The sequence below is a fragment of the Hipposideros armiger genome, unplaced genomic scaffold (genome assembly GCF_001890085.2).
Source record: "Hipposideros armiger isolate ML-2016 unplaced genomic scaffold, ASM189008v1 scaffold_98, whole genome shotgun sequence".
NCBI classification, from domain to species: domain Eukaryota; kingdom Metazoa; phylum Chordata; class Mammalia; order Chiroptera; family Hipposideridae; genus Hipposideros; species Hipposideros armiger.
The window spans coordinates 4,008,626-4,024,138 of NW_017731448.1; the positions used below are offsets into that span (position 1 = coordinate 4,008,626).

The 15,513-nt window shown below is 37.6% G+C and overlaps 1 protein-coding gene across 1 annotated transcript in view; it reads left to right on the forward strand.

The window, feature by feature from the left end:
* Positions 1-15,513, forward strand: part of DNAH5 (dynein axonemal heavy chain 5) — a 212,920-nt gene that overhangs the window by 145,269 nt on the left and 52,138 nt on the right. The window contains exons 54-59 of the mRNA XM_019646195.1: positions 1,505-1,684; positions 4,007-4,210; positions 5,538-5,638; positions 6,739-6,853; positions 7,124-7,300; positions 11,423-11,560. Of these exons, the coding sequence (XP_019501740.1) occupies positions 1,505-1,684; positions 4,007-4,210; positions 5,538-5,638; positions 6,739-6,853; positions 7,124-7,300; positions 11,423-11,560 (915 nt within the window). The remainder of the gene's footprint in view (positions 1-1,504; positions 1,685-4,006; positions 4,211-5,537; positions 5,639-6,738; positions 6,854-7,123; positions 7,301-11,422; positions 11,561-15,513) is intronic.

The window sequence follows — 15,513 nt, forward strand, 5'->3', positions numbered from 1 at the left end:
AGATCAAACTCAAAATCAATTAATGCAGTGAAAAGGTTAATAGTGCTTTCTGTGCCCTGTTTAGGAAATCTTTGCCTATCTCTAAGGCAAAATAAATACTTCTGTGTTTTCTTATAGAAGTTTTATTGTTTTATCCTTCATATTTAGGCCGTGAGACAACTAATTAGGAATACCCAACCCACATCCATTTCCCAAGCGATACTTTTAGCACTACCTTTCCTGCCGTTTTCAGTTCAGCATTGCCCTGTGGCTACTGTGGCTAGAGCACCTTATAGCAGCCGTGACAATAAGTAGCTTATGAAATGAGTGGCCACACAGACTTGTCCCAGAAAATCAAACTATGAGACTCTGTGATGTAAGTGGCTCTGCGAAGGAGTAACACGATATTTGCATGTAGAGAAGGTGGTGATTAACTCTGTGTGAGTGGAAATGGCAGTGGTGGCAGAGGAGAATCGAAATGTTTTCACAGAAAAATGTGATAGTGGAACTGGACTTTGAATAGAATCCTGGCAAGTGACTCTGGGCTCTGGAATTACATATCTTGTGGCAGAGCAGGTATCTATCTTGGAAACTCCCTTGCTATTTACCTTTTGCCACCACCACGTTTCTATTGTTCCCAGATATTCTGATTTTTCTTCTGGCTTCATTCTTTTCCAAGTCTCACCAAAGAAACCTGCATTAAAACAGGTCTGAATGAGATTGTGTTCTACCCTACTGTATGTGTCTCCTGTAAAAGCTCGTTTCACTCAATTATTTAGGTGTTAAATGTTTTCTATTCGGAAAACATTTCATCATCCTCCTTTAGATGATCAAACACCACTTTTAAAGGGTCCAGGTTTATTGTTTGCTCACTATTTTCTTTTGATGCAAGGAGGCATTTTAAAATTCCTTTTCTGCTATTATTTTAAAATTATTATCCCTGAAGAAGTTAACAGTTCTGTCATATTCTTGATAGTTCTATGATTAAAAATTAATTCATCACCCTCAAGGCCTAATGTCCAAATTATTATCTTCACATTTCAAGCAGGTTTAATATAACCTCTGTCTGAATGTATTAAGCATTTAGTTGCTGCTAATTGCTAAATATATATATGTCCTGAGGCTGAACATACCCGTGTGTATTTGTTTTCCATTGTTGATTTTATAGTTTGTAATTCACCTATGTAGGATTAAGGACATAAAAATTCTATTGCTTTGGAAATCCTAATAACCACATTAGTGTTTCATCATTAAAACAATTTCCTTTTTCCTTGGATTCCAGAAAATTTAGTTAGGGTTGGTATCTCCTGTCAATGGAAGATGAAGTATACTTGGATTTCTTTGCTGCCCTGGCTTATTCTGCTTTCACCATCAGGACTTTTGCCTAATATCCTGAAATATTGATACAATATGAAGTCATTCATTTATTTTGGTTGTTCAATGGTTTCAATGGCGTTGTGAGCATAATGTGAATGTGACTTCACGGGAAGAAGTATTTTGACTTAATTTTACTCCTTTTCCATAGCAATTCCCAAAAGACACAATCAATGAAGAAGTGATAGAATTTTTGAATCCTTACTTTGAAATGGCAGACTACAACATCGAAACTGCTAAACGCGTGTGTGGGAATGTAGCCGGCCTTTGTTCCTGGACCAAAGCCATGGCTTCCTTCTTTTCTATAAACAGAGAGGTGTTGCCTCTGAAGGTAAGCCTCCTAGGTAGAACTGCATGGTGCATGCCTGCAAAGGGTCACTAGGTCAGCTGGTCTTGTCTTTTCACACAGCACAGGAACTTTCAGCCTTTGGTGTTATTGTACTCAGGTCCATGGGGACAGCAAGTGCTAGAAAGGCCAAGTACAAGATGTTTCTTCTCTGTAATCCTACTCTGGTCAGAATGGTGTGAGCCTTTAAGCATGGACTCTCTACAATGATAGTAAGCCCATGTGGGCTGCTGGGTATTTTTCCTACACAATGCCAACTTGGAAAAAAAGGAAACAGAAAACTATAACACAGAATCCCCTGATAACATCTAAAATCTCATTCCAGAGAATCCTATGAATTAGGAAGGGTCAACACACAGACATTGGTAGCTGATCTTGGTTGCAAGGCATGCCATAGTATTTCTTCTCCTCTTCTGTGTCCCTCAGGAAAGAAACTGAGTATCATGTTTTTGTTATTTAATGTGCTTTGAAAATATGCCTATGTTTCCATTTGAGTAATTGCATGTCTCAGCTTCGTCTGTACCTACTCCGTCCTCCTCCCCGCCCCCCACCCCCCTATCAATGACACTCAGTCTTCAGTCGATGGAGTGATGGAGAGGGAAGTATATTTTTGAAAATAGGATACTGATGTCTCAAAAATCATACCTTATGGCTTGGTTGATTACTGCTTTTGTATGAGTCTGATCTCTCTCAACCATCAACTGAAATTCACTTACATTGATAAACTACCCAGGGAATGTAATAATCATGATAAAAATAATCAAAACTATAGAAAGAAGATAGGGATTGAATTGCAAGTCCCATTTTCTTTCAAATTATTACCATACCAGGGCCGTTTATTCAGTCCTAGAGGCCCTTTGGGGTCCTAGGGCAACCTTAAAAGAAAAGAGACTCATTTGGCTCAGAGACTTTTGGAGCAAATAATTGATGTGCTGTCTGACATTGTGGATCTGGGACCACTGAAGACTCCAGCATGGCTCAAAAATGGCCATTGTGATATTGACTGAATTATAATCACCTTGTCGAATGAAAAGTACAGGTCCTCCTTTAGACATTTTCCAGTGAGCAAGTATACATATAGTCTTTAAGGGAATTACAGTTAAATTCACGATGGATAGCTTTTATTTTGTTGTAGTTATTATTTTTTTTAAATGAGCTGAAATCGGTGGGAAGTAGTGGGCATTCTGAACAAGGCTTATATAAGAACAGTGAAGCCTCTTCCCTGTGTTCGGTGCATTTCAGCCTCCACCCAGACCCAGGACAATCCGGCCCCTACAGGAGGAAGTGAAGAGAGCACTGTCAGGGAGGGGAATCTTGTACTTGATTCCAGAGCCTGCCCTTCTCTTTCTGAGAAGTCTGTTCTGTGGTTGCCCTCCTATATTCTTAGGACCATCCGGCACCTGGGAGCATTCATTTTGTCAGGTGCCTCCTCATGGCAGTTGGAAAAGTAAACAAAGTCACATAGCTCCTACATATTCATTGCATAGGGAGAAGTAGAAGACGGAGTACAAGTTACTGCTGGACAACTCCGCTTAATATATTANGGGGCCCTCTGGCGTCCCAAGCCAGTTCTTAACCAACGTGCCACTCAGCCGGCCCCATATTAGATTCTTATATTTAATATTTTCCCAATGCTTATTTCATAAGGAGTTTAAGAGATAGAACACTTATTATCGGCCACAATGGCTCTATATAACTATTAAATAATTTACTCTATAAGAATCTCGGTACTAGAAATGGAACAGAACTTTTCTGAGAGCTTAGTGAAATTCTTATTGCTCAAGTTCTGTCTTTTAAAGGTCAGTTCCCAGCTAAGAAACCTCTAATTATTCAATCTGTCAGCCCCGGGGCTACCCGCTAGTGTCAGTCCACTGTGACAAGTCAGAGTTGCTTAAGAGAGAGAGAGGCAGATTCTTGACCTACATAACTAATGAGACAAAAAGCACTGCAAATACTGGAGTTTTCCTGATTGAGAATCCCTGGTATCTATATAAGTGCTGACTCTTCTTTTTCTTTCAGAATACACTCTTCTTCTTTCTGACACTAAGTGGTCTGTACAGTTTTAGGGAAGTCACAGCTCTTTATTGGCTCACTAACATTTCTCTCCTCATCATCAGATTGAATTGTAAACATTTGAACTTTTTGGGACATGGGTTTCTTTGAGATTAAATACACATCTAACCCCCATGACCACATCTAACTTAAAAATGCTTGTCTTCCTCTGTTGAAACAATAGCACTTAGAGATGAAAGGTTTGTCTGCACTCTGTCATCGGAGATTGGGTGATAACCTCCTTTCCTCCCTCAGACCATCAAGCCTTCGGACATCGCTACTGTCCGAACACTGGGCCGTCCCCCGCACCTCATCATGAGAATCATGGATTGTGTGCTGCTGCTGTTTCAGAGGAAAGTCAACGCAGTGAAAATTGACCTGGAAAAAAGCTGTACAATTCCTTCCTGGCAGGAGTCTTTAAAACTGATGACTGCAGGGAACTTTTTACAGAATTTACAGGTTGGTAGTTCAATTATGATGGGACCAGGCTTTATTAGAGTATCTGAGTCGTTTAATAGCATACATTTCTAAAAAGAATTTACTTGACATACTTATTTTTGTTTACTAAATTTTTTTTCATCTTTATTGGGGTATAATTGGCAAAAGTTGTATATATTTAAAGTGTACAACTTGATGTTTTGATATATGTCTATATTGTGAAATAATTACCATTATGAAGCTAATTAAAATATCCATCATCTCACAAAGTCACCATTTTCTTTTGTTTTTCTTTTTGTGATGAGAACACTTGAGTCCTATCCTCTTAGCAAATTTCAAGTGTACAATTCAATGTCCATATTGCTGTAATAAGGTCCCCAGAACTTACTCATTATGCATAATTGATGCTTTGTACCCCTTGACTAAAGTCTCCCCATTTATCCCTCCCAGCCTCTGGCAACCACCATTCTACTCTCTGCTTCTATGAGTTTGACTATATTAGATTCCACATGTAAGTGAGATCGTGCAGTATTTATCTTTCTGTGCCTGGCGTAGTTCACTTAGCATAATGCCTTCTAGGTCCATCCATTTTGATATAATGGCAGGATTTCATTCTTTTTTAAGGCTGAGTAATATTCTACACACACATTTTGTTGTATTTTTTCAGAGTAGAATTTTCCCTTTCAAATATAAGACATTATAAGCTTTAGAGCTTTTTCTGACAAATCTTAGGAGTATGAAAGGATCATCAGTGACATATTTCAATCAGAGTTAAAAAAAATCATTGTAAAAAGGTAATACATATATACATATATTATATACACATAAATGTATATTATACATTTCAAATATCAATAGTATTAATTTGCATTATTGTTTTATTATAAGATAGAGTTTACATATAATAAAATGTACATCTTTTAAGTATATAGCTTGATAAATATTTACATATATGTTTACCTGTTAATGAACATTAAGAGCAAGGGTTTTATTTCAAGACCCCAGAAATCTCTCATGTGCCAACCCAATCAGTAACTTCTCCTAAGATAACTGATTATCCTGACCTTTATACTGATAGTTTTGAGTGTTTTGGAATTTACATATATGAAATCATATCATAGGAACGCCTCTGTTTCAACCTCTTTAATTTAACATGTGCGATATTCATTCTTATTGTTGCACAGGACAGTATTTCATTTTTTTTCATTGCTATGATAGCTTTTCAGTATATGAATATGCAGTAGTACATAGTAAATGTTTAACAACTGGTTCTCTGGGGAGAAAAAAGAAAAAAAAAAAGCTCTGATTTGTGGTGTTTGCCCATTTTCATTGTTTGAACATCCCACAGTGGCCAATTTCAAGCTCCAAAAATGATGTTGCTGAATGTGGACTTTGGAAGAGTTATACAGTAGCATGCCATTACATGAGTATAGTACTTCTACCATATAGGTACGATAGATGTAAATGACCTCAAAACATAGATAGTAAAATGTAGTAAAAGAATTATACTACATATTATTTGACTATATGTTAGTTTTGTTTTAAATAAAATTTATTTAATTGTAAGTTACATAATTTTTAATAATGGTTGTGTTTAATAACCAGTTTGCAGAATTCCTGAAAATGTCACCATTGTTTCTCATGAGATTGTATCAGTGTGAACACTGTAATATGCTTCAATTTGTTTGTTCATTGCATTGTTGATGAATTTTTGGATTGTTACTAGTGCTTGGTTATTATAAATAATGCTACTATGAATATTGGTCTACAGGTCATTTGGTGGGCATATTTGCATTTCTGTTGGCTTTATATTCAGGAGTGGGATTTCTGGGTCTTAGGTTATACATTTAATCAGCTGTAGTAGATAGTGCTAGAGAGTTTTCAAAAATAGTTTTATCAGTTTGCACACCCACCAACAGTGTGTAAGTTGCTCCACATCGTCATCATTTTCTGCTTTTAGCTATTCTGATGGGTTTGTAGTAGAGTCTTATTATTGTAGGTTTAATTTGTGTTTTCCTGATGACGAATTTGATGCTGAAAAATTTTTTTATTGGTTTATGAGTCTCTTGGGAGTTCTTTTCTTAAGTGTCTGTTTAGGGCTCTTGTCCATTTAATATTTTCATTTGTAGATTTTTCTTTATATATAAAATGTGAGCAATATATCANGTTGGTCTCTTCTGAACAATGGAAGTTATCACTTTTCCTTCCTCCATGATAGGGCTACAAGCATTTGAAGTCGCTGGTCATTTAGCTGAATATCATTAAGCGTGGTTCCTGCACGATGTGGATTCTAGACCCACTGTTGTTCCTTGTGTCTCGCAGAGTAGTTTTAGCAGGTTCTCTCTTGCCACATGCTGTGTATGGAGCACACACACATGTCTTCAGCCTAGACCTGTACCTTTTTATTCAAGCCCTGTTGTATTTGCTACTTATATATACACTCATTCTTCAAATATGGCCATTACTCTTCATGTTAGTAGACCAGTACTTTGAAAATGTGGCCATGCACCCCAAACTTTAACATTGTTCCCTTGGATTTTCAATCTCAGAATGAATACTGGATTGAAAAAGCTGAAAGAAGCTTCGGAGTCTGTCGCAGCCCTGAGCAAAGAACTGGAAGTGAAAGAAAAGGAGCTACAAGTGGCCAATGATAAAGCCGACATGGTGAGTGGACATTGACACGTGTACCCCCTTCATTCTGACTTCCCAGTTCACACACAATAATGATGTATGCACAATCACTAAGTTATAACTGGGAGAGTATAAATGACTTATGTCCATGAGGATACAATACTCTTAACTCTGTGTAGGAAAACTGTGTAAGTGTAACTGTCTGTATGAAAAGTGTAATCAACAAATCAAAGCAAAATGTGCCTTTTCAGCTGGATCTTTGGTAATTTTTGACGAGGCATTTTTTGTTTCCTATTGAATTAGTTCTTAAAGGAAGTGACAATGAAGGCACAGGCTGCTGAAAAAGTCAAGGCTGAGGTACAGAAGGTGAAGGACAAAGCACAAGCCATTGTAGATGGCATCTCTAAAGATAAAGCCATTGCTGAAGAGAAACTGGAAGCAGCCCAACCAGCTTTAGAGGAAGCGGAAGCAGCCCTGCAGGTAAACCTGTGTGAGAGGATGGATGTCAGGCTTAGGTCCGAGGAGGAGGACTAAGAAAAGATGAATAACAACAGGAAATACTCTATAGCTTCAGACCAAAGCTCTCTCCACAGGAACATCTTCAAGTAATATTTGTGCTTAGAGATGTTACTAGGTCCCTTATAGATTTTGCATGTGCTACCTCACATCTCATGTCCTCACTCATGATTGATGGGCAGTGTCACACCATGGCAACCAGGATTCCTGGGTTCTCATTTCCACTCTGTCACCAAGAGGCTCTATGACATTGGGAAAGTAACATTTCTAAAGTAACATTTCCTCACTCATCCCTTGAGGACATCGGGTGGGTTTGTAAGATACACCCTTTTCTGAGTTCATCGGTGAATTATCCAAATAAAGAACTACTGATCTAACATAGCTCACTAATGTCAGAGCTTGAGCAGGCTTATTTCATGTAGCATAATGTCCTCTAAGGCCACTCATGTCGTCATAAATGGCAGGAGTTCTTTCTTTTTTTAAGGCTGAACTATATACCATGGGTGCCAAAAAAAATGTATACACATTTTAAGAGATGGTCAACGTTGCTCAAGCAGTAGTTCGCCGTAATCAGAAGTGTCTGGATGCTGATGGTAACCACTTTGATCACCTCTGTAATTGGAGAAGTCAAACGTGACTTGTATTTACCTTGTGTTATCGATATATATTGAGTATTACAATTTTAATAGTTTTTTCCTTTCTTAAAATGTATATACATATTTTTGGTGCCCTCTGTATATAAAAAACATTTTCTTTATCCGTTCATCCATTGATAGACATTCATGTTGCTTCCATGTCTTGGCTATTGTGAATAATGCTGCAGTGAACACGAGGGTGCAGATATGTCTTCAAGACCCCATCCTCATCCTCTCCCCACCCTTTTTAGGCATGTTGGCATCATTGAGAGTGTCTGATCAACAGAAAGAAGACAATGATAGTGTAAAGTAATTTCTAAACCTTTATTGAACTTGTGATACCTAATGGCATTATAGGAAGAGAGCATCTGGCATCTTAGATTTTGCTTAAAGACCTACGTTTTCCCAAGACTTAAAAGGCTTACCATCTGTCTTCATATTGTAAAGTATTTTTCAGTACCCTACTAATTCAGTGCTTTCTACCACTAAAATATTCTGCATTATGTAATCAGTGCAGAGATGTGTGGTAACTGGAATAAGGTGATGGGGTGTGAGCGAGAGGTTTTCCACAATTTCTTTAATTAATTGGTTTGGACTCCATCTTATTGCCTTTTTGGGGGCTTTTGAAATCTTAAAATATGTTATCACCCGTGTATACTAAGAAAGTTCTAGGTACATCCAAACTCCAACATTTTGGCATCAGTTTACATAAATCGATACAACAAATTACTATCTCAATGCTAAATTCCTCTTTCTAAAGCTAAAGTGAAATAATCATGTTTAGCTCTTATTATATAACTTTAATTTGACCCTACTTTCTTCATTGGCTGCTATTATCTGTCCTTTCTTTTACAATCATGCATCTCAAATTAAGGTCTATTTGCTATTTCTAGTGTTTTACCACAAATTATTTTTACTTGCAGCTGTCTAGCTTTCACAAATACTACTAGTCTATTGAAACAAACCTCTCAAGCTATGTAGTTACATTCCTCATTATCAAATTCCATGTTTTTTTTTTTATTCTTCTCAATCCTTGGAGAGAAGATCATCAGCTTTGATTAGAAGGTCATTGGATATCTTCTTTTGGCAGGAGGGGTGCAAATGCAAATAAGATGGAAGGTTTTCAAGATCTGGAAGGAATGAATGTACACTATTTGTCCTTGAAATGGGACCATATTAGATTCTTTTTTTTTTTTTNAAAAAAAAAAAAAAGAAAAAAGTCACCGTTACTGATACTCTCTGTTCACATACAAAAAAATGTATTTATTACATGGTAAACACAAGGAAGTTTTCAGGAAGTGGGGTCGTCCTTGAAGATATCCCAGCATGTCTAGTAAAGCACTTCGTATCATGTCTGGCTCTAAGTGAATATTGCAGCTGTTGTGGTTAGTACCTACAAAAAATTTGTCATAGGTAAAAACTGTTCCTATGCTTCCAATGCCCAGATTTAAACTTCCTGGAATTTAAACTGTTCTGTATGGAGGCTGCTTAACTCATATGAGGAAATAGGACTTCTGAGTATAGTAATTTATTGCCTTTCAGTGGATATGGTAAACTGTATTTGTAACCAAGCTGATAAATGGTCTCTATTATTTACATAAATGTAAATACTGCCCTACAATTACTGCACTGAGAACTTAGTTTAATGATCAATTACTGATGGTGAAAAAATACCGTTTTTTAAATTTCTTTGCCCACTATCACCTTATAGATTTATTCACTTGATTCCTTCCCTTTCCTTCCCTTTTTATTGGCCATATTTATGTTTGCAACTCTTATGCACATTATTCACTATTTTAAGTATTTTTTAAGCAAATCCATAGGCTATTTTTTTCTAAGATTCATAAAAATGGTTGTGATAATATTTAACTGCGTTATGCAAAACCCTTTTGCATTCTTCTGGGTTGAGACCAAGTGTCATACTTTTACTCCATGGCACCATTGCAATGGTGCGTGTGCAGCTGACACTATGTGTGTGCTGACTGATTAGCTCTGACTTTGTGGCCTATTCTTATGATAGGAAACGCTGTCTTAGAATTGATACCATGTTTGGCACTGGTGGGACGATAAAGGTCTCCAACAGGAGATTTTTACCCAAACATTTTTAAAGGATACTATAAATTAGAATGGACTGCAAATACCAGCTGCTACATTTAACAACAAGGTGGCCCAGGCATAAAAACATTTAATGGTGAACATTCCACATACCAAGTGCAGTCAGAGCAGAGCCTGGGGCAATTAAGGGAATGACAGGTTCTGACTAAAAAAAAATAAAATAAATGGGATTGTTAAGTATGGGTACCAGGTAGGCACTGGTTTCTGAGTTATTTGTACCACTTTTGTCCTTATATAAACCATAAAACAGGCCAGCTGCTGACCAGAACCTGCAGCTGTTAGAACACAAAGAATGATGATAGGCTTAAAGCCTGTTATAGTTTTGTATATAAAGGGGAAAATAAAATTGTTGATGTCATAGGCCTGGGACCAAAAATGCTGACATATATCTGCCTAGGTAGGACTAAAAAAAATGGTGTGCAGTCCTAAGAAATGTCTAAGCCTTTTCAAAACGGCCAATTAACCTTTACAATGGTAATTCACGTTCCTATTTCAGATGCTGTCATCTTTTTATTCTTTCTAGTGTCTGAACACTTCCTCTCTTCCTATGATATTGACTGCAGTTTGGGAACCAAGAAGGAAGTGGTCCAGTGCATGGGCTCCTTCCAGGATGGGGTAGCTGAGAAGTGTTTTGATTATTTCCAGAGATTTCGACGTTCTACCCATGTGACCCCCAAGTCATACCTCTCCTTTATTCAGGGCTATAAGTTCATATATGGAGAGAAGCATTTGGAAGTGCAAACTCTGGCCAACAGGTAAGTGTGAAGGCCAAATATAAAGTTATTGTAAAGCAGTGGCTCTCACCTGGGGGCAGATTTGCTCCTAGTGAACATTTTTGTTTATTACAACCCGTGTGGTGGGGGAGGGTGGAGAGGTGCTACTGGCATCAAATGAGTAGAGGCGAGGGAAGCTGCTAAACATCCTACAGTGCGCAGGACAGCCAGCCCTCCACAGCAGAGACGTCTCCAGTCCTGAATACCAGTAGTGCTGAGACTGGGAAACCCTTCTCTTAAGCCCATTCAAAGGGTTAGTCCATGGTTTCTAGGGCCTTTAGTCTTGCCCAATAAGAAAAAAATGTTGCTAAGTTTTTTTGTGGCCTACCACTTTGTATAATATTGATAGAAATCGTAGACCTGGAAGGAAGCTGAGAATCCAGACACCTGTCCTCCCCCCTCACGCTCCCTCTCTCCCCACCCCTTTCTGAGTGTCTGGGATAGAGAGTCTTTCTGACACTTGCGTTCANTAACCAGGAGTCACTGTTGAGTTTTTTTAGACTCTGGAATGCTGGCGTTAGGGTTTGTTGCCCATTGCATCACCTTGTGTGTATCCTGTGCAGGCTAACTTGGTGGTGCAGGAGAATCGCCACGTGTTGGCCATGCAGGATCTCCAGAAGGCCCAGGAAGAGCTGGATGCCAAGCAAACAGAGCTGGATGTGGTGCAGGCTGAGTACGAACAGGCCATGAGTGAAAAGCAGGTAACTGTCCTTGGCATGGGAGGGACCATCACACACCTGCACGGCTCTGGTGAAGCTTTCATTCCTTTTCTATTGTCTTGCTCCCAGGGTTTGGTTTTCAGCCGGGGTTCGTATAATGTACACATAACACATTCAGAGCACGTGATCCCTCACTAAGTTCTGGAGCTTGTTTCTAACAGACACGAAGGATGTTTGGTGTGACGTCAGGATGTTCAGCCAAGATAGGAGTCAGTTCTGGAACATTCTGAGTTTCCTTATTAACAGTGATGGTAACAGCATCTTGTGTAGCATTTTTTCTTAATGTTTTTTAAATCATGTCCTCCCATTTATTTAATCTTTGAAACAATCTTCCAAGGTAGGCAGGGTAGATAATTTTATTTTATTCTCATTTTAGAGAAAGGAACTGAGGTGCAGAGAGGACAAGAGAATGGCTCCTGGTCACAGGCAGGGGTCCTAGGGCTGGACTAGGCCTTGGTCTTCTGATGTCTCCTGAGGACTCTCTGCTGGACCAATAAGACTGGCCGCATGGCTGTATCCCCATGACAGTGACCATCCACAGCCTTCTTAACCTACACATATTTTGCAGTGTTAGCACCTTTCAGAATCTAGGTTCATCCGTTTTGCATACACTGGGCAANTTTCTTTATCCATTCATTCATCAATGGACGTTTGTTTTCATGTCATGGCTAGTGTAAATAATGCTGCAGTGAATGTGGGAGTGCAGGCATCTCTTTAAAATAGTGATGTTATTTCCTTTGGCTATGTGCCCAAAGTGGGATTGTTGATCAGATGTAGTTCTATTTTTAATTTTGGGGGGAAACCTGCATACTGTTTTCCATAGTGGCTATATCAATTTACATTCCCACTAATGTGTACATGGGCTCCGTTTTAGCCATGTCCTAACTAATACTTATTATTTTTTTGATAATAGCCATCCTAACAAGTTTGGAGTGATATCTCATTGTGATTTTGACTTGCATTTCCCTTATTAGTAGTGATTTTGAAAACCTTTTTCTATACCTGTTGGCAATTTGTATGTCTTCTTTGCCCATTTTAATCAGGTTATTTGTATTTTTTGCTATTGAGTTGTAGAAGTTATTTATTTTGGACATTAACCCTTTATCATATTTATAGTTTGTGAATATTTTCTCCCATTTCATAAGTTGCCTGTTTATTTGTTAATTGTTTCCTATGCTGGGCAGAAGATTTTTAGTTTGATGTAGTCCCACTTGTCTATTTTTGCTTTTGTTGCCTATGCTTGTGTTGTCATATAAAAAAAAAATCATTGCCAAGACCTGTGTCAAGGAGCTTACTTACCATGTTTTCTCCTAGGAGTTTTATGGTTTCCAATCTTATATTTAAGCCTTTAATCTGTTTTGAGTGAATTTTTATGTATGGTATAGGGTAAAGGTCCAACATCATTCTTTTATATGTGGATACACAGCTTTCCCAGCACCATTTTTTAGAGACTGTCCTTTCCTCATTGTGTACTCTTGGCATCCTTGTTGAAGATCTATTTACCATATATGCGTGGGTTTATTTCCAGACTCTGTATTCTGTTCCATTGGTCTATGTCTGTTTTTAAGGTCAATACCATACTGTTTTGATTACTGTAGATTTGTAACATATTTTGAAATCAGGAAGTGTGATGCTTCCACCTTTAATCTTGCTCAAAATTGCTTTGGCTGTTTGGGACTTTTTTGTGTTTGCACATGAATTTTAGGACTGTTTTTTCTATTTCTGTAAAAAATGCCATTGGAATTTTGATAAGGATTGTATTGGGTCATATGGACATTTAAAAAGTAATAATTCTTCCAACTCATAAACATGTGATGTCTTTCCACATATTTATGTCTACTTTAATTGCTTTCATTAGTGTTTTATAATTTTCAGTGAATATGTCTTTCACCTCCTTAGCTACATTTATTCCTAAGTATTTTATTCTTTTTGATGGTCTTATAAATGGGATTGTTTTTCTTAATTTCTTTTTTGGGTAGTTTTCTTGGGGAGTATTTTCTAATTTAAAGATGCTCAGAAGTTTAATATTAATATTTTGTAGTATCTTAATAACTATAGTTCTTGTGAAAAAAGTGACTTTTATATATATATATATGAATTTAAATCGATTGAGTCTATTGATGAAGCATTTAAAGAAAGCTATACTTTGTTTTATTTTGTAAAATCCTGTCTTTCTCACCATTTAGTAATCTCCATTTTGGCAAATCTCCCTGTTTAGCTTTATATGAAGTTGTTTTGAATTAATTGTTTCTGAATATGTGTATGAGGTTCATTCTGGTGTTCTTGTATTCCTTAATGAAACTCTGTGATTCCAAAGCCACCACTAAATCAATTAACTTCATTTATATTTCTCCAAGGTAAAGATAATTATTAATGTTCTTTTAGATCCCATTTTAAACTAGCACACTGTTGTGTAAGTAGGCCATTCTCACTTGAAAATAAAGTCTCAAGCAAATGAATAGCATATATATGGATATATGTATTTTTTCAAAGAAGGCCATTTTAATTATATAAATCAAATGACTCTCTTTGAAAATTATTACTTCATTTATAGTATAAAGATTTTGGTCTTTGGAGTTCTGCTTTCTCAACTGCTTACAATTAATGGTGTAGCGTAAAGAGAAATGAGGCAACTGCACACAATAACCCCTCAGAAGGTGATACCAACCACAGCACTACCCATGGTTTTTCAGAGAAATTATATTTTTTTATGAAGCTCATTAATCAGTAAATATCTTTGGACTTTGGGCTTCAATTAAAAATGTTTTCTTAGTGCTGTAAAGCCTCTGCCTAGTGTGGTTCCATTTGAATTTCTAAATCAAAGTGACCTGGACTTTGGAGTCCATCATCCTTGGGTTAGAATTCTCAATCTACCACCTATAAGCAAACTTCTCGGAGCCTCATTTCCCTTATCTACAAAATGTGCATAATAATACTCATCACTGAGGGATGCTGTAAGGATAAACTGATAAGGTTTTGTGATTTAGGATCTGTCAAAGTTAGATATACTTGCCCTTTGAATGTGTCAATTAAGAATGTGTGTTTTTGTAAGAGAAAACCAGAGAAATAGTGGCTTAAACAAGTATGGTATTTGCCTGTTTGTTTGTTTGTTTTCCTTCTTTTTCCTGCTACCAAGAAAATTCAGTCCAGGACAGTATCACTGGGGATCTTACTTCTACCTTGCTGTCATCCTTAGGGGCTGTGGATCTTACTCTTACAGGTACAGATGGCTATTGAGTCTTAAGGCATCGTTTTTGTTGGCGCCCCCCCTGAAGCATTGCTTTTTTCTTCAGGACAGATTCTTCCTCAGGGACTTTTGTCTACACATTATTGTCCAGACCTGGGTCACCCCCAGTTGCAGGAGAGTCTGGGGAATCAAAGAGTTTTAGTTGAGAAGATTGCTACCCTGAGCAAAATTGGGATTCTTTTAGTAATGAAGTGAGGGATGGCTTCTGGATAGGCTACTAAGGTACCTTCCTCACCTTGTTACTTCAGTTTTTTTTTTTTTTAAATCCAAATGAAGTGGAAATTGGAGGACACCAAAATTCAGGGAGTGAGCCCAGTGTTATCCCTTCTGTCATACACATACCTCACCTTATTCCCCATCAAGTGACATGAACACACAATACCAGGATATAACCCACTCCAGCCTTAGATATCAACCTGAAGGCAGGCCCCCAAACAGGCATTGCTGCCTTGGTGATTGGATATTGAAGGGTTTTCCATGGCCTCTTTTCTGAATTTCAGTAGCCTGGGGTTACCCTAAGAGGAAGTGATCTTACCATTTATATATCCTTTCCTGCATCAGAGATCATGGGTCTATGGAAAAATATACTTTGAATCCATCCCATGTTTATTCCTTTTGACTTTTTGGAGTGACAAAAAGATAACTTGCTGCATAAAGAAAAAAGTCACCGTGGGCCTGCTGAGTGGCG